The following is a 20,494-nucleotide window of genomic DNA, read 5'->3' on the forward strand; positions in this document are numbered from 1 at the left end:
ATGATAGTCACATTTATATTTTAAACATTGTGTTTTAAATTTATCAGGTAATATTTTAGATGACTACTATTGTTTCAATGGAAACCCACAGAGAAATAGGTCAATATTTTTGGTTGAGACATTTAAGAAATTACCAAAGTAGTAAGTTCGTAAAGTCTACAAAAGGATGTAGACCAATTAGTTTTTCTTTTCTGCTTATACTAAAAGATCATTCTAATGAATGTAAATATTTAATATTTTTGAACTTTCATCCCTTAAATACTCCCATATGAATCTGCATCAGTGAACAATTATATATTATAAGAAGCAACAAACTGCAGCCCATTCAAATACAGTGCACATTTTAAGGGCTTTTACGGAGGCAATGTTATTAAATACTTTTATGCTTTAAAAAAGCAATCCTACTTGAGCTCAAATTACATTCCATCCATGAAAGCACAAAGAGAACCTGAAACTAATAGGATATTTTATACCAATTACACTTCAAGTAAAAAAAAGAGGGTACAAAGAGAAATGACATAAATACCGAAAATACATCAACTTAAGTAGCAATAATTATTTTTAGAAATTCAAAATAGAAGGCCAGTTTGGCTTAATAGCACCAACAAATCTGAGTTATCCTCTGATTATTAGAAGTATTTTTTAAAAGTATAACTTCAAATAAATCATACCCACAGTTGATTAAATTGTTCTGATTATCCACATTGAAATGATAAGAAATATGAACCAAAAATAGAAAAATTATCTAAGTCTTTCCTTAAAATATTTAGCTTTTCAGCTTATCTTCTTGTTTCATAAAGGAAAAAATCATGCCTTTAAGACTAATTAAATATTCACTTATTCAATTTGAAAACTGATTCATATTTTCTTAAATTATTTAATTCTGGTATTTGTCTAATGCTTAAAATGTTATGGATTGGATGGGACTGAAATCATTACCTGACAAACAAGAATTCGGACACAGAATGGCTGGTTTACATCAGGTCACACAAGTGGCTTTTGGCAGAACTGAACCTCCACTGTCCCCCAGAAGCACATATGCAAAACCACAGGGGACCGCCCTCGTTGGCATCTATACCACAGCCTCCAGTTGGTAGATTAAGGCTTTTCCAAGAGAAATTCAGCACCGAGTGGCAACCTATTTCCGAAAGCAAGCTCAGAAACACTACACAACATGGAGGTTTAGGGAAAAATATATATCTATATATTTTTTATCTACACATGTAATTGTTGCAAATTTATCATTTATCAACTGTTCCCTCATGATAGCTAGTGCAATGTCTACTTGGCTCGGCTACATGACCCACTTACTTGATCAAGCACTTATCTAGGTGCTGCTGTCAAAGCCTTTGTAGATGTGGTTAAAATTGATAATCAGTTTACTTTAGGTAAAGGAGATTACCATTAATAATATGGGTGGGCCTCAACCAATCAGGTGAAAGGCCTTAAAAGCAAAAACTGAGAATTGCCAGAGAAGAAATTCTGCTTCAAAGCAGCAGCACTGACTCCTGTCTGAGTTCCCAGCTGACTATTCTTAGCCCCAGAATCTCCTGAACAATTCCTTAAAATAAATGTATTTTATCTATATCTCTATCTCTATCTATATCTATATATCTCTATGCCTATATCTATCTAGATCAGCGGTTCTCAACCTGTGGGTCGAGACCCCTTTGGGGGTCGAACGACCCTTTCACAGGGGTCGCCTAAGACCATCGGAAAACACATATATAATTACATATTGTTTTTGTGATTAATCACTATACTTTAATTATGTTCAATTTGTAACAATGAAAATACATCCTGCATATCAGATATTTACATTACGATTCATAACAGTAGCAAAATTACAGATTAGGAAGGTTGAGAATCACTGATCTAGATGATAGATAGATAGATAGATAGATAGATAGATAGATAGATAGATATTCTATTGGTTCTTTTTCTCCAGAGAACCTTGACTGATATACACTACCTAGCTTCTCTTTTAGTTGGCTTAGAGGTCAATAGCAACAAAAAAAATATAGTTTTTTTTGTGGAAAAGTTAGGAAAGAGCTTTCTGAACAAGTGCTTTAAATTGGCATTTATATAATGATTACTATGTGTTAGTCACTGATTTATGTGGATAGGTACCATTATTATTTCACTTTACAGATGATGAAAGTGAGGCCTGTGGGAGATTAAGTAACTTACCTCACATCACACAGCTAGTAAAGGGTGGGGTCAGATTTCAAATGTAGGTTGTCTTCTTTCATAACCTGTGTCCTTAATGGCTAAGCTATAGTGCCTTAAAAAATGGATTTAGGGTATATTTTGTAGTGATGTTAAAATTAAATCAGAGCTTTGGATGTGAGGAATAAGGGGGAAAAGAAGTAATGTGTAACTCTCATGCTACTCACTTAAGCAATCAGGTTGTTCATTCAATTTCTAAATGGGGAAAACAATGAGGGAGGTTTGAAAGGATTTGAGTGAGGGCAATGTTACATACAATTATCTACAGCTAAGGTCCAGAAGTTAACATTTTGGCACCTTTTCCATATAGAGTGAGATGACTGATAAAGAAGAAATAAAGCCCAGGCCCAAGCCCTGGAACATTCAAATATTTAGAATTCTAAGATGTGGGACCAGAAAGCGGAAGGAGAAAAAGGCGGTATTGCTGAAGCCAAGAGAGGTGAGAAAAGAGGGTGGCTGAGGGGTGATGGGTGGTTGTCAACTCCATGTGAGCAAAAATGTAGAGAGAGACATGGCCGGATGTGACCAACAACCGAACCCCAATGACTGACCAGGGCAGGTTCCATGGGCGGTCAGCTGAAAGCCAGAATGGTGTGGGTGAAAAAGGGACCACTTACCTGTAGAAATTTATTTTTCAGCTCATGGAAAACAGACTTGTGATAGAGCAAGTACAGCAAAATGTTCATGGTAGATTTGGGTGGTGGTTTTGCAGATACAGGAATTCCCTGTGAAACTGTTTCAAAGTTGCTGTGAAGATTTTCGTAATAAAATATTGGTGAAAATGAATGAGAAATGCCTATACCCAAATTCAGGACTATGGACCCCTAGCCCAGGTTGGGCACTGGAAGCAAGAAGGGAAGGAGATACAGACATTGAAGAGGAAGCAGGCAGCTTCCACTGCATTGGGAATGTTTTATTTATTAAGGGAGGGGTCTGCATACTGGTTTTCTGATTACTCCTCATGTTGTTCTTGATATATTATATTGCACAATAAAAAGGAAAGTGATTGTGAAGAAAATTGAAAGTGTGAGTGTGAATTATTCCTTGAAAAATTCTGTTTTAAAGGAGCGGAAAAGTGAGGCAGTTGCTGCAGGAGGTTTGCAATTAGGGCAGGCTTTCTGTTTGTTTTCACATATCGAGTTTGCATGCTGTTTGGACTGCTCCAATAGAAAGGGAGAAACTGATATTTCCAGAGTGGGATGAACACTCAAGTGCAATCCTCCAAAAGGCGACAGGGGGAGGGGCCAAGAGCTCTAGTGGAGGGTCTACTTTCCTTTTTACTTTTTTTGGGGGGTGTGTGTAAAGTATAATTTATTGATTTCAGAGAGGAAGGGAGAGGGAAAGAGAGATAGAAACATCAATGATGAGAGAGAATCATTGATATGCTGCCTCCTGCACGCCCCCTACTGGGTCAAGTCCTCAATCTGGGCATGTGCTCTGACTGGAATCAAGCCATGACCTCCTGATTCACAGGTTGATGCTCAAACCCTGAGCCACACTGGCTGGGCTTCCTTTTTGTTTTTTTTGATCCATGGGAACACAAGAATATATATACAGTATCAGGCACTGAGCCCAGGATTAAAAAGAGGTCCTTCATCCTTTGCCTTTCCTATCTGACCTTTTTTCCCTATTTTAACTGGAATTCTGTTTTCCGCTTCCAATGGTTAAGACATCTGCTTAACCTTGAAGTGATGGGGTGGCATCTCCACAGTGTATTGGAAGACCTGACTTTTACATTGCCTATATGTCACTCCAGAAGGCCGGTCCTCTGGGACCTTATATAAGCATGCGCTTAACAAGATTCAACTTGGTTTAGAAGCTTTTGCCTCGTCCCATTTATTTGGTTCTCCAAAGAAGCCTGCTTCCCATCTAGAAGCCTCAGCCTCCGTTTCCGTGGGGGCCACTGCTGATGAAGGAGGCCTGGGCCGCATCAAATTGCCGGCATGTATCCTAATTAGGAATGCATCCACAAATCAGCATCGTCTTGCACAATCTTATCCTGTTGTTATTCAAGATGTTTATGTCAAATGCAGTTTTGATTGAATTACAGGCTTAGCTATTAGGAAGGAAATGCTTGCTAACCAGGTTTCTTTATCTTTATGTGGGAATGTAGACTATTTCCTTTTATGCATGGTTGAGGTCAGATGTTTCATTTCAGGAATTTCCCTTCAAAAGAAAGTGAATTTCAAATGAAATGGAGATGGTGTAGTGATCTACCTGAAAGATTTTATATTTTGATAGCAAAGGTCTTTTTTTAAATATATGTTTTATTGATTTCAGAGAGGAACAGAGTGGGAGAGAAAGATAGAAACATCAATGATGAGAGAATCATTGATTGGCTGTCTCCTCACACCCCACACTAGGGATTGAGCCTACAACCCCGGAATTGAACTGTGATCTCCTGGTTCACAGGTTGTCGCTCAACCACTGAGCCATGCCGGCTGGGCATGATAACAAGTTTTATAAAACTTTACATTTTTAACTGCTCTGTTAGACAGCATATGATCCCAATTTGTTGCCCAGTTGTATATAACAAATACAACAGCAACGATGATAACAATAAAGGCAAAGGCCACCAGGCTTTAGGGCGGCGGTTCTCAACCTGTGGGTCACGACCCCTTTGGCGGTCGAACGACCCTTTCACAGGGGTCGCCTAAGACCATCCTGCATATCAGATATTTACATTACAATTCATAACAGTAGCAACATTACAGTTATGAAGTAGCAACGAAAATAATTTTATGGTTGGCTCACAACATGAGGAACTGGGCCAGAAGGTTGAGAACCACTGCTTTAGAGCCTACAGCATGCTAGGCTTTACATGCCAAACACTTTACATCCTGTTGCCTCCTCTACACAGCAGTCCTGAAATCCTATGCATGCGTACCCTACTTAGCTCATGCAAACACTGCTGCAGAGGGAATAGATAGCCTGCTCAAGTCCCAGAGCACATGCAGCATGACAATCACAGAGATGAGATTTAAACCCGGGTCCACGGCAAAGCTGCTGCCACAGCCCCCCTGCCCTCCCCGGGTGGGTAAGCACAGCACAGCAGGCCTGGCCCGGCTGTGTATGTGCATTAGCCACTTTCCTGATCTTCTCTGGTCTCTGGCCTTCCTTTCCTTTCTTCTTCTCTTGGATTTCTATTTTCTTTCTTCCTGTGTTTTATGTACCCTTGAAAACCTCTTTAAATCTTTTCTGTGAAAGGCAGGAATGGTTTCACTTCGGCTGACAACTCTGGACCTCAATAAAGGACTTCAAAGAAAACGGTCCCGAGTTGGCAATCTTCTAAAAGAGAGTTCTCATTGGATTCATACAGAAGTACGATCTACCACTCTTTGCAAGTCAGTTGAAGAATATGAATATTTAAGCATCTGCAGTGTTTGTTCTGCCATTTTTACTAAACACATCAGCAGAAAGTTGTGGTTTTTTTTTACTATTATGCTTGCCTTTATTAACAATGTGTTAATATTGGATCATTAATTGTGACAGGTGTACATTAGTAATGTCAGGTATTAATAATAGACTACACTGAGAACTTTCTGTACTATCTTTGCAAATTTTCTATAAATCTAAAATTATTCTAAAATAAAAAGTTTATTTTATAAATGGAATGGTTTTAGGTAATTTTGTGTAGACATCAATAAATACATAGGATGAAGTTTACTGGATTATATGATAATTCAGTGTTTAGTTTTATTTAAAGAGGGCCAAACTGTCTTTCAAAACAGATGTATCATTTTATATTTGAATGAATGAGGATTTCAGTCATTCCACATCCTTGCTAACATTTGGTAGTGTCAATATGAGGAATTTTATTGATTTCAGGAGTCATATAGTGAAATATCATTGTTTAATTTCCATTTCCGTAATGATAAATGATGTTGAACTTTTTCTCATATCCTTATTGGCCATCTGTATATCTTCTTTGGAAACAAGTCTGTCCAGGTATTTGCCCATATGTGAATTGTTTGTTCCTTTAATTATTGTTGATTTTTTAAGAGTTCTTTATAGACAAGCAATTTTCACCAGAAATATTTTCACCAAGCCTATGTCTTGTCTGCACTCTTTCACAGAATAATTTTTTTAAAAAATTTAATATTAGGCTCTACATCAATTTATTCTTTCATGTCTCATGCCTTTAAAGGGTCATCCCATTTTTTTAATACTCACCTGAGGATATATTTATTGATTTGAGAGAGAGGGGGAGAGAGAAACATCAATGTGAGAGAGAAACACTGATAGGCTGCCCCCCGAATGTTCCCTGAAAAGAGATGGAACCCACAATCTAGATATGTGTCTTCACTGGGAATGGGACCCATAACCTCTTTTCTTTCTTTTGGAGACAATGCTCCAACCAACTGAGCCACCCAGCCAGGGAGGTCATCCCACTTTTAAGTCACACTTCTATAGCTTGAAATCATCACTCTGCTTAATTTTTTACTTATTAATTGCCTGTCTCAACTCAAAATACAGTAGTCCTATAGTTAGGGAATGTCTGTTTTCTTTATTCTATATTCCCGGCACCCAAAATAGTGCCTGTGCACAGTAAATACTCAATAAATAGATACTGAATGACCCAATTAATGTACATAAACATTTTTCAGCATCAATAATGTTTTATGTAAAATATGGATAATCATTCTTCAAATGACTAACAGAATGATGTTGAGAGAATATATGCAAAATGTCTTACAAATGAAGTGGCCACCAATAAATGGGAGCTACTGTGATTCTTGCTTAAAGATTAAAGAGAGGGGGTCAGATGAAAGAATAATCTGCCATAATCTCCCAACATGTTGCAACAAGGGCCACACAAAGGGCTCCAGGTTGACATAGGGCAGCGAATTCCAACCTTTGTGCTGCAAGAATTGTTAAAACAGGCAATACATGAGTCTTTAGTCAGGAGCACTGACCTCTTGTCCCTTGGATGGTCAAATAAAAAAATGACAATAGCCAACACAACAATAGCCATCCAGTGTGAACAAGTCAAAACTATACCTATTTCTTTTTGTCAGATCGGCAAAAAATGTAATCGATTTTTTTGGTGTGCTGTAGATGAAGAAGGTTGAAAATCACTGGCATATGGTATTCCTGGGCCCTCAACTAGTTCAAACTTTGGCATACAAATATTTTATTTAGTCAAACATACAACAGTTAAAAGTACTGCAGATGTTAAAATCATCTCCAATGAAAAAAAGACAAACTCAAGATGATAAATCTAAAGATATAAATTAACTCAGACTATTAGTGATTCTCAATCTTGGGAGGCATAAGATTTATTTGGGGTACTCTCTAGAAATAAAGATTCCAGTGTCACCGCGCCATACTGAATCTAGGTTTAGGCTAAACACAGAAATTTGAATTTTTATGGACATCTCCCATCCTCACCCAGGTGTTTCTGAACCAGGTGGTTTGCGAACTGCTCTGAGAAACGCTTGGAAAAAAGCCTCTATAAGGAAGGGCAGGAGGAACCATGGGAGGGACAGTGAGCAGCAGCGTGTGGACAGAGCAAGGCATCACCAGGTCCATGGCTCAGCTGTACTCTGAGACCCTCGCCGTCTAACTTTAAGGTCTGTCCTTGCTTGAACTAATAAATGTGCACTTTATTAAATTACTTAAAAATATTATTAAAAACGAATGGGTCTAGACTCAGCAAAGTCCAGGCTCAAAGAAGGGAGACCCATAGAGAAATATGAGTTCTCTTTCCCTCTGTAACCTAGGATTGCCTCCCAAGTCCTCCTTTTCTGTCCTAGAATGTTCTTCCCTGAATGTGCGCCCCTTCAGTGGGGACCTGCTCACCAAAGAGGTAGACTCAGCAAAGTCCAGGCTCAAAGAAGGGAGACCCATAGAGAAATATGAGTTCTCCTTTCCCTCTTAACCTAGGATTGCCTCCCAAGTCCTCCTTTTCTGTCCTAGAATGTTCTTCCCTGAATGTGCGCCCCTTCAGTGGGGACCTGCTCACCAAAGAGGAGTGAAACCTCACCCCACAACCAATAGGACTCCACCTCAAAATACAGTTACATATCATCCGTACAAGGGCAGTCAGTCCGCAGCACAGCACAGAAAAGGAGGTCCAGTATCTCTAGGAGGCGCAAGCATTCAGGATGGGAAGAGTGGAGGCATAACGTAGGGGATACTTGAGAAACAGGACAAGCAGAGGAGCAGGGGAATCCTTTCAGCACCCTCACCGCTCCTCCTTAGAGAGGCTTTCCCCTGTGGGAAGTGCTGCAGGAGAGAGGGCTCTCCCCTCCTCCTCCCTCTGTGGAGCTCTAAGAGGGATGCGGGACTGTGACAGTAGAAGCTTCTTGGACAGGACATGGCCTCTGATCAGATCTCAGCTGGGGAGTTCACACAACTGACACTGACTGGAGTTCCTGTTGGAGCAGCTCATTCCACCAACACCACCTCCCACCACTAAAGTGGGCGGGGAGGGAGGAGGCCACCGGGTCATCAGGAGGCATAGGTTTAATCTCTTATCAGAGATGTGAGAACACTTCTCTCTCCCTCTATTTATTCTCAGTCCTGTTCTGTCTGTCTCTGCCCACTGGTCCTCAGTTACTCAATACATAGTGATTGCGTAAAGAGATAACAATAATAGAACTAGCTGATATCATTATTTCACTCCACATGTGAGATTGTATCAAAACAAAGAAAAGTCTACAGGAGCAGTGAATGGTTTGACCAGATCTTTGATTGGGAAATGGTTCCACCAAGAAGCTACCTCATTTATCTGTCCTTCCTTGTCACTTTGCTCCATGAGATTCCTCTGAAAGTAGGGTTAGGCCCATGTACCTCTCTGTCTACATCCTGGACTGGCACATCTCGGTAGCTGGGCCATGTCTTAACTGTTTTGATGAAACACTATTACGACTAAACAATTAAACACTATGTACCAGATGGAGAGTGGGCAATCAGAGAAGGTTGGTGACTGAAGATAGGAAACCCCAGCAACTGTTCCATGGCTTCAGAAATAGGACGTGGGACCTATAGTACAGAATGAGATGGCATAAAACCAAATGCTGTTGCATCCTCTTACATCATTAAATGAATCTGCTAATTGGATAAACACGAAGAACAGTGCCTATCTTTCAAAGGACAGCTTTTGGATCCACTTTCAATCTCAGAAGATTCATAAAGACAGTATGTGAGCATCCCACTGCTGGCAGACACTGTTACACACCAAATAAACCAATTAAATAAAAAATTCTTGGACAATAAAGCCTGTTATAAATTGCCTTTTTTTAGCTGCACCCAAGGAAGGCATAACAGTCAGTAGTATTCAATAAATAAAGTGCTTTAGAAATATATGTGAGACACACACAGATGCCAATACCAGACAAGAAAACATAAAAATAAATTGCAATAGTGGTCAAATATCAGATATTCCTTGGTCCATTAAAACAACCTCCTCTTTTGTTCAAAATAATTGAGAAAATTCCATCCAATCTGCTGTGGTTAGCGTGTTTTCTATAAACCCACCGTTGGGTAATCTTTCCTCCCTACCAGTTTTCTGGATAAAATATGTCCCATCTGCCTACATCACCTCATGCCACCTACCTGAGCTTTCTCCCGCTGTATCTACAATTGCTCTCTGCAGTGGCTCCCTCCCTTGATCTATGCTCTGGTAGTTCCATTTGAGTTGAACAAAATAAGTAAGCAAGCAAGCAAGCAAACAATCATACGCTTTGCTTGTCCTTAACGTTTCACTTATTACTCTTCTATAGTTCCGTTTGAGTTAACAAAATAAGTAAGCAAGCAAGCAAGCAAGCAAGCAATCATATGCTTTGCTTGTCCTTAACGTTTCACTTATTACTCTTCTATTTCTCTCCTCCCATCTGTGACAATCTTCTGAGTCATGTATTGAGTGCTGCTCACTATGCCAGCCATTGAACTGGGCTTCAGTGATACACAAAATAATTATAACACGCGGTTCCTCATTTGAATCCCACCATCTGCAGGGGCAACAGAAATACTTGCAGTATATAGTGCAGTAATGACCAAAGAAGGGTACGGTTCCTTCTACTGTGTGCATCCTATCTGTCACCATCTACTCTGTTCTTTCAGCATCTACCTTCTTTCTATGTAGCTATTGTCTCTGCAGCTTTCTGAAAATGTACCTTTTAAATATAATTAATGACACTTTCCTAGCAAAATCCAAGGCGTTTTCTCATTATTCATCCCCCATGCTCTCAGAAGAATTTGACATAATTACAACACATTCTAGAGTCTAGATTGATCACCGTCTCCTTTACACATATTCCCTTGAATTTCAGCACTCGGTACGCTTGGCTCTCTGGTCACATTTCAGGCTATGTCTTCCCGATCTAATTAATTTCTATTCTACCTTCTCATCTTTTTTGGTCTTTCCTCCAAAAACAAAAGCCACATCCCTCTATTCTTCTCTCTCTCTTTATTGGCAAGTACTCAAAGAAAGCTGTCTCTGAAAGCTTCATTTATCAACTACAGAGACTTCCAAATTCCTGTTTTCCCAAAGTTCTATCCCCTAGCTTTAACCACCTACTAGGCAGTTCCCCTCATTCATCAATGTTTAAAATCAAGCTGATCCTCTCTTCCCACCCCTGTCACCTCTTAAAATACCCCAATTACGTTGTCCAGGACCAAAATCACACAATAAAGGTTGACTAGCCTCTTCCCTTCAACAAGTGGCACTTCTTTTATTCCTTTCTGCAGTGCCTGCAATATCGAGTTTCTTATTTCTGTTCCCATTGCCACTACCCTAATCCTAGATCTTCGAAGTATTTTGTTCTGTTTTTTTCTCTGAAATATTAAAATAACACCCAAACAATGTCTGAGTCCAACCTTTCTCTGAATTGGTCAACTTTCAATGAAGTTGCCAAATTAATCTTTTTAAAATATTACTGTAATGGATGGAAGCCAACCAGCTTCCTTCCTTCCTTCCTTCCTTCCTTCCTTCCTCTTCCTTCCTTCCTTCCTTCCTTCCTTCCTTCCTATTCTTGTTCTGAACTTTTTCCAATATGGTCCCTTCGATCATCTTACCATATTAATAACCATGTTTGAATATGAAACTTCTCACTAAATCAGGGCTTCTCTAGCCGTTCCCCAATTATCAATGTCATCCTTATCTCTTTAATTTAAAAATCAGGTTGCTTAAACCTGAAATGCATACCCCACTATCCTTCACAAATTTTTAATCAATGTGCCACTTAAACATTACTTCCTTTGTGCTAATTCCAGCTGTATGTCTTTCTTTTCCAACAACTTGAATTTTAAACTTCGCTATAGACTTGGCTCCCTAGTATATAGGTAACACATGTTCTCTGAGTGCCCACAGAATATCAGGCATCATAAGACAACATCTAGCATTACAGAATATCATCTTAATACAGAATATCAAGTTGTTTCTCCTACATAAGTATCCTACATAAATACTTGTTTGTTCCTAAGTAGCCTACAAGCACACACACTACCTGCTATCAGTTTCCTAATGTGAAATACTAGTTGGCCAACATGGATTGATAAGTCATCCAAGTGAGACTGATAGGCAGGGAGTGGATTAGTCCATTTCTTCTTAAATTTCCTGTAAAATGGAGTCACCCAGAGAGCTTTTAAAACCTTGATGGCTGGGTCCCACCCCAGAGTTTCTGACCTAAATGATAAAGGTTGAGGCCTGGACAGGAAGCAGTTGAAACACTTCCCAGGTGAGTCTAATACGCACTAAAGTCTGAGAACCTCTAGTTTAGTCCCTAATTCAGAGTGCATTTTCAACCCAGAAACATCTTGCTGGTAAACATTAAAAAAGTTTTGGCATTCCCCATCCCAAGCTTTCCTTGGCCCAGCATTTCAACATTAAGACCTGACTGGAATAATTCCCTTTGCATTCCTATTTAGGAGCTTTTCTACGGATGGTTCACTGGCTGCACAACTATCCAGGTGTAGGTTTCCAGGATCACTTACAACTACTATCAACTCTACGCCACACTGAGCTATGCAACCCCCTTCTGGGAGACTAGTGGATGCTGATTCAGCTCTCCATCACCCTGAGAGCCCGGATTACTCATTAATATGGAGGAGCGCTATTGCCATATGGAGTACAAGTTAGTTACTAAATTATAATTTTTTCCCATTGATTTTTAGAGGGAGTGATAGGGAAGGGGAAGCAGGGAAGAGAGAGAGAGAGAGAGAGAGAGAGAGAGAAAGGGAAGGGAAAGCAGGGAGGAGAGAGAAAGAGAGAGAGAGAGAGAGAGAGAGAGAGAGAGAGAAAGTAACATCAATATGAAGAGACAAATCTATTGGTTGCCTCCTACACATGCTCCTGCATATGCTCAACTGGGAGCCAGGGAATGAATCTGCAACGCAGGTACATGCCCTTGACTGGAATCTAACCTGCGACTCTCTGGTGCGCAGTCTGAAGCTCCAACCACTGAGCCATGCCAGCAAGGGTGAAAGTCCACTCTCTTGAGTGTGGGATGGTTTCACTGTGTACACATGTGTCAAAACTTATCAAACTATACACTTCTAATGTGTGCAATTTCTTATGTCAGTCCACACACGATGCCCCCTTCCCCCAAAAAAGAAAGGAAAAACGTTATGAAGGCTACAGATTCATTAAAACAAACAGGTATCCATCTGTAATTCAGAAGGAATACCAGTTTTGAATAGCACTTGAAAACTTGTAAGGTTACACATTGCTGAAAAACATATGCACAAATATACTCCATCCGCCCTGGATAAAATATGCAAATTTTAACATTTCAAATTAAGTAACATTTACATTAGTGTAATATAAATGAAATTAACTTCTAGGGGAAATAAGGTGGCCACATGCAGAGAAGGTCATTGATGGTTTGGAAGGAGGGTTAGTATTTCCAGGGATGAACTATCCAGTTTTGAATTTTAAAATTGGTAGGTTTATAAGAAGGAAGGGAAAATCACTTTCATTCATCTATACTTTTATTCATTCAACAAATATTTATTGAAGTTTTATGATTATTAAGCATTGCAAACCATTGACCAGTAAAAGACACATGGTATGGTCTCTATATTTACTAATCTATACTTTGGCAAAGAAGAAAGTTATCAGTAAAGTTAGCCCACAATTATTAAACTATCCTGTGGAATTGACCATGTAAAGAGCCATGCCGGAAAGGGTTCCCTGGGAAGGTGTACTTTGAGCTGAGATATGCAGAATGAGTCGCCTTCAACTGTGTGAAAGGAAACAGCATGTATAAAGGCCCCGAGGCAGCTAAAACATAGTCCTTTTGATGAACAAAAACAGGAATTGATCCATTTAAGAGGTATTTAGTAGTTAAAATCTATGAGACTTCATAACTGATTGTATTTGGAAAGAGAGAGAAATGACAAGTATAACACCAAGATTTCTGCAATGTGCCACTGGGTACATAGGTGTGGCATTCACCACGGTAAACAATGCAGGAGAGAGGCCAAGCTAGGGAGGTGATTTCTGTTTTGATTTCATGATGCCTTAGAATTCTCAACTAAAGATGCCACATAGATAAATGCTTTGAGAAAGTAGCCTAGGGACCAGTGGTTGCCAGGAGTTAGGGGGAGAGGGCAAGGGAGAGTTTTGCTTAATAGGGATAGAGTTTCAGTGCTGCAAGATGAAAACGTTCTGGGGATTGATTACTCAACAATGGGACTATAATTTACACTACTGAAGTGGACACTTAAAAACAGGTAAGCCATACAGTTTATTTTGTGTATCTTATAACACCCCAAAACTTTTTAACATGGTGAATAAATAGCATTTTAGCTAACTAGTTAGCTATGTAATTGATCAATCCATCGATAACCAACTAGCTACATTTTTGAGGAAAGCTGTGACCTGAAAATAGCAATTTTGGAGTCATACAAGCAACAATAATTTATTACAGGACTTTATTCCTTTCCTCCCTTCATCCTTATAATCCTGGCGTTTGTTGACTCTATCAGCATGAGGTCTCCTTATCCTTTTCTCCCTAAAGACTGAGCTGATCCCAGAGGCTTGGCTCAGTAGTTGAGAGATGAACCAGGAGGTCAAGGTTCAATTCCTGGTCTGGACACATGCCCCAGTAGCAGGCTTGGTCCCCGGTGTGGAGAGTGCAGGAGGCAGCCGATCAGTGATTCTCTCTCATCATTGAGGTTTCTATCTCTCTCTCTCTTTCCCTTCCTCTCTGAAATCAATAAAAAATATTTAAAAAAAAAAGACTGAGCTGACACAGAGTTTGTTTTCATCTATTGAGAGAAAACAACTGAAGACTTTGAAGCCACAGCAGCTTAGGAGTGTACCTGCGCTATTCTGCCACGGCAAAAACACCTCTATGGACCTAATCCTACCAAATGTTTAAAAAGACAAGTGCAGATAGAGAGGGGAAAAATAAGACGACTCCTTTGAACAAATATGCATTGATTCTAGAGAACACTCCGTGGTTTACACATTCACGCACACCCCTCTTGAACAGCATTCTCCTGCCTACCTTGCTTGCGCACATCTTCCACAGCAGCGATCAGTTCTTCTTTGAGGTCCTGACTCTCCTTAGCGATCTGTTCCCCCTTTTCCAGGAAGTTCTGAGTGGCTTGCTCTACAGATGCAGCCAGGACATGGGCTTTCTTTGACCTCCCTTTCTTTTTACCTGATGGGCCTTTGTTGCTGGTGTTCACAAGGGTCGTCACCTTAAATACAAAAGAAAAGCTGTAAGAGGCCTCTGCAAAACTGTCTAGAAATAACATCGCCTCATCACTGTAAAATATCCTCTGATGATTAGATTGAGAAGGCATATTCCATAGCTTCAACTGAAGGAAAATGTGGAGTTATATGGATTAACACATAAATAAACAGTCCTTTATTTCAAGCAGAAAAATGACACTATGTGAGTTAAGTAGGAAGAGACTTGCCAATAGCTCAAAGTTCTCAAAGTTTCCAGTTCCCTGGAGGTTGTGCTTTCACAGATTGACAAATAGTGTTTTTGTTGGAGTAACCAGCTTCAGGGAGGAAAGAAAATAAAACAAAACCTGGAATTGCCTCTGATCACTGACTTGGGAGAACCAATACCCAGGCCTGGGCGGAAAGGCAGGGCAGAGGTGAATGAGCAGTTAATAAACACTGGGCCATCAATACCAGCACTTATGTGTCACCTATCAAGGACTTCTGAGGATCCTCTCTTTTCCTTTTTTTATTGTTGACAGTATTAAAGATGTCCCCCAACTCCCCCCACCTTTGCCCCTTCCACCCAGCCTCCCCCACCCCCAAGCCTTCACCACATTGTTGTCTGTGTCCATGGGCTACACATATAATCATGTACTAGTATGTTCTTTGACTAATCTCTTCCAGTTCCTACCCTTGCCCCCACCTCTGAGATATGCCTGAAGATTATTTCTATTGCTAATCTCATCTTTTAAAAACAAAATGGTAAATTTAATCTGAGGGGATTGAATGATTCCATCTCAACATTTGGTTCTAGAGCTAAAATTGTCAGAATTGAAATCAGATTTGCATTATCACTCCTCTTCTAAGAATCATAATCTGGAAACATATTTCAACTGCCAAACTCCTTTCAGTACTATATCTAGAGCTATTTAATTTGCTAACAAAGCCTTTAATATCGTTTAATCAAGTTATCTCCTGTAGAATTCCGGACCTTTATTCTCTCCCATGGAGAAGTTCGGGAGGAAAGTGAATGCAATGGTTCCTCATTCTATTCAGCAAAAGTTGCTAGTCACCATTCCCCCTGCATTTTTTTATCAGTTTTATAAGCACGTGGTTGATTTTCCTTGACATTTGTCCTGCTTAGCAGACAGATTTTATTGGAGGTTATCAAAAAAGCTAGTCCATAGAAAAGTTCTAAATGTTGTAGTTTCTGCGGTTACTCCAAATCCAAGAGCAAGCCAAGTGATTATTAGCCAAAATCACAATTAATGTCTAGTCAATTTATGGGGCATGAGATCACATCAGAGGAAGAAACATAGTGAATAAATGTGAACTAAGATGATGAATACAGGTAGAACCAATACTTAAGTGGTTGATACAGAGTCTGGAGTCTTCCTAGTCAGCTTTCTTTTGATTGCTAATTAGATGCAGTGAATTGAAGGACTCTATAAGGACATTTAAGTACAATTACTACACACACAAAAAGAACTGTAAGGTCACTGCGAATAGGAGTGTCAGATAATGGCAGTGAGCTGTCAAATGCATATGCAGCCAGTAAGTAACACTTTATAGACTTTTCAGTCTCACCCATAAAGAGGAAACCATCAGAAGAAAGGCAGCCTGTGGAAAAGTCGCTTTTCTGGGGTGCAGGACTGTTCTCAGCAGTGAGGGTTTACTCTAACACAGGCACACAGCACTCTCCCAGGAGCTTCAACTACCCAAACTGCCAACACCTGGAAGCATAAGCCCTCTGAGGAAGCACAGCAAACAGCTCAACACTCTTTTCTTAAATAGAGTTTTTAAATAGTTTTCTTTATATTGAATATTTTTGAGATATAACACCATCTAAATTTAATGTGTACAGTGTGTTAATTTGTTATATTTATGTATTGTAATACAGTTGCTGCTGTAGTGATGTTTAGCACCTCTATCACATTCCATAATTAGTGTATACAGCTGTTGTCTACATTCATCATACTGTGCATTAGAAAATATTCCCATTCTCACTTATAACTGATTTATGCTCATTTTATACTTAGTTCTAAGAAGTTTGGGGATCTACTTTTTTAGTCTTCTCAAATTAGAAAAAAATATAAATTGGGGAGGGAGTTGTTAACTGTAGCCATGTTGACCATTTTAAGGAGTAGAAGCTGATAGCAAATCTACGAAAATACTTAATGACTGTACCATGAGTTCATTTTTGTAAAGGCAAACGGAATTCAATTCTTCTGTTACCTCATGTTACTTTACTGTACTAAGCACTGTTTAGGTAATGCACATAATAACAAGTCAATGTACAATGTCAGTTACATGGAAAAATAAACAAACATAAAACATTAACAGGCAGTTGCTCAGAAAAATGTGATTACTTTCAAATGAAACAAATCAATTCAATCTTCTTCTAGTAAAAGCTTTCATTTACTCATGGATGGAAGAATATGATGTATGGAAGGGAAATAAAGGGAAATGATGGGGCTCCATAAATGTTCATGCCCTAATTAGTTTAGGACAGTGGTTCTCAACCTTCTGGCCCTTTAAATACAGTTCCTCGTGTTGTGACTCAATCATAAAATTATTTTCGTTGCTACTTCATAACTGTAATGTTGCTACTGTTATGAATCGTAGTGTAAATATCTGATATGCAGGATGGTCTTAGACGACCCCTTTGAAAGGGTGGTTCGACCGCCAAAGGGATCGCGACCCACAGGTTGAGAACGACTGGTTTAGGATAAAGAAATACCTGTGGACTCTCCTCATTGCTTGTCAGTGTTTTGTTGGAAGACAAAGTCAACAACTTGCAGTAGCCCTGCCTCTCCCATCGGAGGTTTTGCTTTCCATGGTTTCAGTTATCCACGGTCAACAAGTCCAAAAATATTAAATGGGAAATTCCAGAAATAAACAATTCATCAGGTTAAATGAATGTCTTTCTAGTAGCATGATGAAATCCCAGCTGCCCTGTTCTGTGCTGCAGGGATGTGAGCCATCCCTCTGTCCAGCGTATCAACACCGTATATGCTCCCCACCCTCTGGTCCCTGAGTAGCCCTCTGGGTTTATCAGATCAATGATATGGCAGTGCTTGTGTTCAAGTAATCCTTATTTTACTCAATGCACATTCACATAAATTATTCTATTTTATTATAGCTATAGACATTAATCTCTTATTGTGACTAATTTATATTAAACTTTATCACAGGTATATCTGCATAGGAAAAAACATAGTCTATATAGGGTTTGGTGCTATCCACTGGGGGTTTGGAACATATACCCCTTGAATAAAGGAGGACTTTTTATATGTAACAAAGAGAAAGAAAACATAAATATTACAAAGGCAGGCACTATATAATTTCATTACTTATAGAGAATATGATTCTAGCAAGAAGATATAAAAAAATTAAAAGTTAAACAATTTGAACTACTATAAAAAGAAGAATGAGGTGGCTAAATACTAGATAAACAAGAAAAATCTAATAGAACAGCAGTAACCAATGAAAAATATAGTTTTCAATATCATACTCACAATAACCATCCATTGATATTATCAGAGATAAACATAACACAAAATATAGAATATTCTATGCAGAAAGTGATCAAACAAATTTAAGGAGGAATATAGAAAACAATTTAAATAATAAAGAGCCATACCAATGACCTCTAGAGGCTACAGGTATCTTTGTGTAAGGTTAGACATTCAGACTAACACTAGGTCTTAGGTAGATGGTACGTAAAGATTTTTAAGTGTTTATCTTAACTTTGTTAGTAGCCTTTTAACGTATTGCTATCCTGTTGAAATTCCTGCTTGGATGCTATGCCTCTTCCTTTCACAAGCAGGCTCTCTTTCTAATCCCCACACCAACTTTCAATCAAGGCCTGAGTCATTCAAGAGCCACACACACTCCTTTCCACTCTAACAATTTTGGAGCACACCTTTTGTGCAGTAGGACAAAAAGAAAGAAAGGAAGAAGTTCCAGCAAAAGAGACAAGGGGTAATAACATTGAAATGGACATGATGTTTTCCAAGCCAGTAAGGAGACCAGTCCTACTTGAAAAGAAGGCTGTATATGAAAGCTATAGGAAGTAAGGTTAGATAGATGTGGTAGAACAAAACTTTGAAATTCTCTGAAAAAACATAGTATATATAGGGTTTGGTACTATCCAAGCAAAGGATTTTAGATTTTATTAGTCACTGCCAATTTTTTTAAAAGAAAAGCCTATATTAAAGTCCATTTTCTTTTTCCATTCATTTCTCAACCCACTAAATTTTGCTTTTACCCCCACACCTCCTATAACAGAGCCTTCTTAAACTGATATCTCACTAAGGTACTTAATAAGTTGTCAAGATCAAATTAGTTTGATCTTATCGTAACACTCTCCCACATTTAGTGCCATTCACTCAATTATCCTTCCTCCTACAAATATCTCCTAGCTAATTCTCTTAGTAATAAACTTCCTTCTCCAAAGCCTTGTAGCCACAAAAGGACATTATCTACCATCAAACTTACTTTTCTCTGTACCCATTTGTATCTTGCTCCCTCCTATGCCAGGAAAGGCATTCTGATACCACTACCCCTTTAACTAATCTTCTGATCACATCCTCCAGAACTGGGTTTCACTAGCTATGCCAACTCCTCTTCTAATCTTGAAAATCCCCCTCTGTAGGCTCCTCAACCTCAGCTTAAAAGGATACTTGACTTCTTTCTAGCTCCACTTCAAATATTTCTTCAATGTGTCTCCATCTCATCAAAAAAGAGAAGTCATAGAGCTCATAGATAAGAGTATAAGTGGTCAAGGGACTGGACCAGAGGTTCATAATGATGGGCCCTACGAACCTTGGCCAATGAAAGACCTCAGCAATAGCCAGAGGATAGGCACTTTGTTTTCCTATGTAAATGGGGTGATCTGAATATAAACCTGTGAGACACAGGCTGGTGTAGACTGCTCATCAGTTAATGTCATTCTGGCACAAAAGTAGTAAGACAGTGTCCGATACAATTTCATTCTTTTATTTTTCTTGCAATGTGTGTTATTATAAAAAAATTTATCTGACCATGACTTTTCTACTTGATCAGTGCTCTGCTTCCGGGACATCAATAGGCATAGAATACATATTTTTTCCAAAGCAATAAACAGTAGTGAGGGCAATGGGGAACTTTGTCTTGGCAGCTCTGTCACATCTGCCCAGAGCCAGCAATGGTATCATTGGTCTAAACATCACCCATATAGCAGTCAGTCAAAAGTGAGTTCTGGAGACATCATTGTCACCTGGGGCTTTTTAGAAATATAGACTCCCAGGCCCCACTCTAGACCTACTAAAAAAGAATCTGCATTTTACACAAGATTCCTAGATAATTTGTATGCACATTATAATTTCAGAAGCTCTGAATTCTAGGACAGCGATCATCAGATTTTATCATGCTTAAGAACCACCTAGTGCCTCCTAGAAGGCAAATTTCCACATCTTACAGTGCTTCTGTTCAGGTAGGACTGGAGTAGGGCCTTTTGTACTCATCACACAGAATCCTATATAATAAAAGGGTAATATGCAAACTGACCCTAACAGCAGAATGACTGGGAATGACTGGTCACTATGACACACACTGACCACCAGGGGGAAGATGCTCAATGCAGGAGCTGTACCC

General features: G+C 39.2%; 1 protein-coding gene across 2 annotated transcripts in view; it reads right to left on the reverse strand.

The window, feature by feature from the left end:
* Positions 1 to 20,494, reverse strand: part of CTNNA2 (catenin (cadherin-associated protein), alpha 2) — a 1,155,525-nt gene that overhangs the window by 889,293 nt on the left and 245,738 nt on the right. For both annotated transcript variants that reach the window (XM_005884743.2, XM_005884742.2), the window contains exon 3: positions 14,688 to 14,883. In XM_005884743.2, the coding sequence (XP_005884805.1) occupies positions 14,688 to 14,883 (196 nt within the window). The remainder of the gene's footprint in view (positions 1 to 14,687; positions 14,884 to 20,494) is intronic.

Source organism: Myotis brandtii, unplaced genomic scaffold (assembly GCF_000412655.1).
Source record: "Myotis brandtii unplaced genomic scaffold, ASM41265v1 scaffold850, whole genome shotgun sequence".
Classification (NCBI taxonomy): Eukaryota; Metazoa; Chordata; class Mammalia; order Chiroptera; family Vespertilionidae; genus Myotis; species Myotis brandtii.